This window comes from Cherax quadricarinatus, chromosome 49 (assembly GCF_038502225.1).
Source record: "Cherax quadricarinatus isolate ZL_2023a chromosome 49, ASM3850222v1, whole genome shotgun sequence".
In the NCBI taxonomy this organism is placed as follows: Eukaryota; Metazoa; Arthropoda; class Malacostraca; order Decapoda; family Parastacidae; genus Cherax; species Cherax quadricarinatus.
Genome location: NC_091340.1, coordinates 19675563 through 19682731, shown reverse-complemented (window position 1 = coordinate 19682731; position 7169 = coordinate 19675563). Strand labels below are relative to the sequence as shown.

Here is a 7169-nt window from a genome sequence, read left to right as displayed (position 1 = left end):
TGCAAATTTATGTGAACTGCTGTCTTAATTATCCACTTGCAGTTGATGTGTAACAGAGTAGATAAAGACAACCAGAGTCTAATCATTCCTTGCGGTGTAGCCCAACACCTTCAAGAGAGCCAACAGTTGCTGCTCAAAATCATCCTAGAACAAGGGGATTCTGGATACCTACTGGGCCGAAATGCATTATCTCAGCCCCATCGACAGGCACAAATTCTCTAAATATCCAGAATTTACCTAAATATGCTCAAGAGCTTAGAACTTTGCATGAAAATGAGACAAAGAAATAGTTGCTCAACATTTTAAAAAAAATAGGAATCTGTAGCTTAAGATCATCAGAAATGCGAAGCAGTAAGAGTTGATCACTCTCACAGATAAATTTTAATTTCAATATAGTCCACACTGAAGATGGACGTAAACACATTAAAACACATCATTAGCAAGACCTGGAGTTAAGGTTGAACATAGTAACTAAAGGCCCGCGGCCTGGATGGCTAAGCTCTCGCTTCACACGCTGTGGGTCCGATTTCCATTCCCGGCGGTGTTGAAACATTCGACGCGTTTCCTTACACCTTCTGTTCTGTTCACGTAGAAAGTAGGTACCTGGGTGTTAGTCGACTGGTGTGGGTCGCATCCGAAGGGAAGGGGGGGGACAAGATTGAGGACCTCGATGGAAATAAGACAGACAGACCCTCGATGATGCACTGAACTTCTTTGTTATCCTAGGTGGTTAACCCTCCCGGGTTAAAGATCCGAACAAAATCTTATTCTTATTCTAGTCAAGGTTCCTTAACAATGTAGATAAACAGATATAACCAGAGTTAATCAAAGTCTCTTAAAGATGAAGGTTAATAACATACTAGCATAATATTCACTTAGGCATTTCGATGTATGTTAAAAAGTGTTAAACGTAAACTCTTCAGGTATGACTTTAGTGTAATTAAGTACAACTGATAAAAAAACGTAATTACATGGAGTCGGAGTGATTAAAGATTATTTGAATCGATAATAAAGTTAACTATCTTTGTTACAGAGAAATTTATTTAGAAAGTCTTAGCGAAGTGGCTACGTAATTCAAATATATGCAATCCAGTTAAAGGCTGTGAGCACAAACAACTTAAGTTTGAATCTGTCGTTGACGAGGTTTTTTGATAATCCTTAGGATCTTATCAGCTATTTAATAATAATTCCATAGTCATCGCAACAGCATATGCAGGCTTTTTAATATAATGACCAAGATTTGCATCAAGTGTTAAACATTATTGGGTTGTCCACCAACTTATAGCAAGATAGTTATTGAAATTATTTCTGTAATATGAATTTTACTTTCTGAGTGATCATACCATGGTGGAATATTTGGTAAGATGCATACACACACGCACACACCAGAAGCGATCAAGAGGTATGTGAGGAGCTCGATGTGAGATTTAAGGAAGTATTTACAGTGGAGACAGGAAGGCCTCTGGGTGGACAGAACAGAGGGGTATGCCAACAAGGAATATACCAACAAGTGCTGGATGACATACACTCAACTAAGGAGGCGGGGAAGAAGCTGCTAAGGGACCTCGATACCTCAAAGGCAATGGGACCAGACATCTCCCCGTGGGTCCCTAAAAGGGGAGCAGAAATGCTGTGTTTGCTACTAACCACAATCTTTAACACATCCCTTGAAACTGAGCAACTACCTGAGGTATGGAATACGGCAAATGTAGTACCCATATTTAAAAAAGGAGACAGAAAAGAGGCACTAAACTATAGACCAGTGTCACTGACGTGTATAGTATGCAAAGTCATGGAGAAGATTATCAGGAGGAGAGTGGTGGAGCACCTGGATTGGAACAAGATTATAAATGTAAAGTAAAAGGACACAAGTGCAACTGATGTGACATTTTATTGTGGCAACGTTTCGCTCTCCAGGAGCTTCATCAAGCCATTACAAACAATACATGGACACAGAGGGTATATAAAGGCTCAGAGTGAGGTGCAGTACTAGTGAAGTACCATTTCGATGTTCACTAGTGGTGGTAGTAGTAGTAGTAGTAGTAGTAGTAGTAGTGACAAAATTAATACAATATGGTAGAGCAATTAATGTGTACATGAGTAAAAGGATATAAAAGCTATTACTTGGGTAACATAAAAATAGGTTGGACAAATATAGACTGGAAAGAGGCAGCTTGTTTCAGTGTTCACTCTCTGTAATGTGCTTTGTGTAGTATAACAGGAGAGACTATGTGATGGCAGGGTTTACTGTTTTCAGGAGGATTCTTGCTCATACTTCGGAGATGGTGAAGCTGCCGTTGTTTTGTTTAATTGTATTCGAAACAGCGATCAGTGCTGATTCGAGGCACTTGCGTCTGCGGAAATTAGTTTCTTTGATCACTAATTGGGCGTCTCTGAATTTCATGAGATGATTGGTGGAATTTCGGTGTTGTACACAGGCGTTGTTCAAGTTATCGTTCCTACATGCGTAAATGTGTTCATTGAGGCGGGTTTCGAGGTTTCTTGCTGTTTCACCTACGTAGATCTTGTCACAGCCTCCACAGGGTAGAGTGTAAACTCCTGCATTGACTGGTTCGTGGTGCTTGGGTTTTGTCCTGGTTAGATCCTTTATTGAAGTGCTAGAAGCGATGGCGACTCTGGTGTTAGCTTGTGAAAGTACTTTTGAGACGTTTAGTGCAACCTGGCTGTTGGGAAGAATTATAACTTTGTTGGGAGCGGTGTTGATGCGTGGAGAATTAATGATCTGAAGAGCTCTTTTCTTGTAGTCTTTGATGAAAAAAGGAGGAAATTGTAACCCAGTGAATGTTTGGTGAATGTATGTACATTCCTCGTCAAGAAACTCAGGACTACAAATTCGGTATGCTCTTAGGAAAAACCCGATGATGATGCCTCTTTTGGTCTTGGTATCTTGACTGGAATAGAAGTGTGTGAGATCATTTTTATTGATGGGTTTCCGATAAACTTGAAATCTTAGGTTGTTGTCTACTTTGTGAATGAGGACGTCGAGGAAAGGTAGCTTGTCATTGGACTCTTCTTCTAGTGTAAACTGGATCGCCGGTTCAACTGCGTTGAGCCTTGCCTGAAGATTCCGTACATCAAAACGTTTGGGAGTTATTTCGAGGACGTCGTCCACGTAACGTAACCAAGTGACGCTTGAAGGGATGATGTTGGCGAAGTGTTCGGACTCTAGGTGTTCCATATATAAGTTGGCTAGGACGGCACTGATGGGGGACCCCATTCCCATGCCGTAGGTTTGTTTGTAGAGCTTGTTATTGAAAGAAAAACAGTTGAAATTAACACAGAATTCAATCAAGTCAACAAAATCTCCGGGAGGTAGAGGAAGATTAAGATCCTGATTGACTTTACGTCGTAGAACCTCGATGGCTTTTATGGTAGGTACTTTTGTGAAGAGGGAGGTCACATCCAAACTACTTAGTTTCTTGTTATGGATGGAGAGGTTTCGATTGCGGTTGAGAAGGTCGCCTGAGTGTTTAAGATGAGCGGGGCTGATGGTCCCCAGAAGTCAGGAAAGATGTTTGGCAAGAACTCCGGCTAGTTTGTGTGGAGCACTGCCTATTCCTGACGTGATTGGTCTAAGAGGAATATTGTGTTTATGGGTCTTGGGTAAACCATACATGTGTGCTGGTTTAGGGTTGCTTGGTAACAAGTACAGAAGTTTCTTCCCTTCTCTAGTGCGTTTGAGTATTTGTCTGGTTTTGTATAGAAAATCTTTTGTGAGCGTTTCCCAGTCTATATTTGTCCAACCTATTTTTATGTTACCCAAGTAATAGCTTTTATATCCTTTTACTCATGTACGAATTAATTGCTCTACCATATTGTATTAATTTTGTCACTACTACTACTACTACTACTACTACTACTACTACTACCACTAGTGAACATCGAAATGGTACCTCACTAGTATTGCACCTCACTCTGAGCCTTTATATACCCTCTGTGTCCATGTATTGTTTGTAATGGCTTGATAAAGCTCCTGGAGAGCGAAACGTTGCCACAATAAAATGTCACATTAGTTGCACTTGTGTCCTTTTACTTTACATATTGTCGGTAATTCTACCAACTTTATTACAAGATTATAAATGCCAACCAGCATGGATTTATGGAAGGTAAATCCTGTGTTACAAACCTACTGGAGTTTTATGATAAAGTACCAGAAGTAAGACATGAGAGAGAGGGGTGGGTTGATTGCATCTTCTTGGACTGTAAGAAGGCCTTCGACACAGTTCCTCACAGGAGATTAGTGCAGAAGCTAGAGGATCAGGTGCGTATAACAGGAAGGGCACTGCAATGGATCAGAAAATACCTGACAGGGAGGCAACAACGAGTCATGGTACGTGATGAGTTATCACAGTGGGCACCTGTGACAAGCAGGGTCCCACAGGGGTCGGTCCTAGGACCGGTGGTATTTATGGTATATTTGAATGACATGATGGAAAGATTAGACTCAGAAGTGTCCCTGTTAGCAGATGATGTGAAATTAATGACGATGAGGATCAGGTAGGACTTCAAAGAGACCTGGACAAGCTGGACACCCGGTCCAGCTCTGCCTTCTCGAATTTAACCCCGCCAAATGCAGTCATGAAGATTGGGGAAGGGCAAAGAAGACTGCAGATGGAGTATAGGCTAGGTGGCCAAAGACTGCAAACCTCACTCAAGGAGAAAGATCTTAGGGTGAGTATAACACCGAACACGTTTCCAGAAGCACATATCAACCAGATAACTGCTGTAGCATATGGGCACCTGGCAAACCTGAGAATAGCGTTCCGATACCTTAGTAATGAACCGTTCAAGACACTGTATACCGTGTATGTCAGGCCCATACTGGAGTATGCAGCACCTGTCTGGAGCCCGCACTTGATCAAGCCTGTTAAGAAATTAAAGAAAGTGCAAAGGTTTGCGACAAGGTTAGTTCCAGAACTAAGGGGAATGTCCTATGAAGAAAGGTTAAGGGAAATCGGCCTGACGACACTGGAGGACAGGAGTGTGGAAAATATTTAAATTTTCCGAAGCTATAATGCCTAATGGGTGTTTAATGAGTTAAAAAAAAAATGTATTTGAAAATGGAAGAGAACCAAGAGGGAACCTCTGTGCCTGCGCGGATGTGCGGAGGGAAGCGGCCGGGAGTGTTTGGAATGGAGTTAAGAGGCTGGGAAAGCATGGGACCAGGAAATAGGTGTTCACGGCGGCCTAAGAATTAATATGGGCCTCACTTCATAATACGAAGTGTCGTAACTGTTCCTGGTGAAGAGTGAGGGAACTTGATTTACGGGACCGCTGTAATAACTGGCAAAATGAGTGAATAATGGTAGATGCCATGGAGTGTTCAGGGGAAATGTTACAAAAATTGCGATTTCTAATAAGCATAGAGATCTCCAGTGAATACTAGAAAGGACTTCCCTTCTAGCATCCAGCCTGTTACTAAGTTTTTGTAACAAGTAGTCAGTATCCTGGTCCAATTATCCATCAGAATTTAGTAAGATTCAATAGTGCTTCAGGATTACAGCTGGTAGGCTACTAACTAAAGAAATTAAAATTTAATAAATTTATTAATAATAATAACATTGTCTAGGCGTATAGCAAAATAAATTAATCAATATAATCAAAATAATCACTTCTCTCGTCGTTAAGTAGTATTGTGCTTAAGGCACATATCACATCTTTATGGCTTTTAAGTACCGTCTGGTACATTATTAGCATTTAATAACATAATACAAATATATACAAGTAAGTTTGTGTGTATGTGTGTAAGTGCTCTAAGTAGTTCACTATGTCTCAAGATTCGACTAGACTTAACCAGTGACTGACTAAAAGTCCTCACATAAACTAACTTCTTGACCAACCTGGCAGTCAGAACAGCTTGCTTGAACAATAAAATGACTGATAAGCCGAACAACAATATAACAAGCAACAACGACACAGAATCAGGAACAAGGAGATAATATAACGATACTAGGTAGGGACCATCTGCAGATCCTCCGCTAAAGTCACAAAACTCCCATACTACTGAATCTAAGTTCAGCATTAGAAAATCCCCGACTGTGACAGTGCACAGATACCAGTACAAATTAGGTCAGAAGCTACAGCTCAGGACCTGAGTTTCTCAGAGTGTCTATGTGACACACAACCTCAGTACAACGTCGAAAATCACTAAGTCTGGACTTTGTTCTGTGAACAGAGTTACACAGAACCAACAACAAGAAAGCGACAGAGATGATCTTCCAACAAGGGCCAGTAAGGAAGACAGGGAGAGAGAGGACCTGGTAGCACTCAGTGAAGAGGCGGGGCAGGAGCTGAGCCTCGACCCTTGCAACCACAATTAGGTAAGGACAATTAGGTGAGTACACACACACACACAAACACATGCACATGTAAACAAACACATTCGCACTGGACAAGCACCTAAAGTCGGTTCCTGATCAGCCGGGCTGTGGCTCGTACGTTGGTTTGCGTGCAGCCAGCAGCAACAGCCTGATCCACCAGGAGGCCTGGTCACAGACCGGGCCGCGGGGGCGTTGACCCCCGGAACTCTCTCCAGGTAAACTCCAGGTAGTTCCAGAGCTGAGGGGAATGTCCTATGAAGAAAGGTTAAGGGAAATCGGCCTGACGACACTCGAGGACAGGAAGGTTAGGGGAGACATGATAACGACATATAAAATACTGTGCAGAATAGACAAGGTGGACAAAGACAGGATGTTCCAGGGAGGGGACACAGAAACAAGAGGTCACAATTGGAAGTTGAAGACTCAGATGAGTCAAAGGGATGTTAGGAAGTATTTCTTCAGTCATAGAGTTGTCAAGCAGTGGAATAGCCTAGAAAGTGACGTAGTGGAGGCGGGAACCATACATAGTTTTAAGACGAGGTTTGATAACGCTCATGGAGCGGAGAGAGAGAGGACCCAGTAGCAACCGGTGAAGAGGCGGGGCCAGGAGCTAGGACTCGACCCCTGCAACTACAAACAGGTGAGTACAAATAGGTGAGTACACACACACATACACATACACACACACACACACACACACACACACACACACAAACACATGCACATGTAAACTAACACTCACACACACACACACACGCACACACACACAGATTCAAACATACAAAGATCAAAGTGAGTGTGGAAGCGGGTATTCAAGAATTACCAGCG

The 7169-nt window shown here is 42.2% G+C and overlaps 1 protein-coding gene across 1 annotated transcript in view; it reads left to right on the top strand.

Annotated features, from left to right (window-relative positions):
* Positions 1-222, top strand: part of LOC128697069 (sodium-coupled monocarboxylate transporter 2-like) — a 228589-nt gene extending 228367 nt beyond the window's left edge. Inside the window, exon 9 of the mRNA XM_070095085.1 lies at positions 43-222. Within this exon, the coding sequence (XP_069951186.1) occupies positions 43-222 (180 nt within the window). The remainder of the gene's footprint in view (positions 1-42) is intronic.
* Positions 223-7169: the final 6947 nt, after the last annotated feature.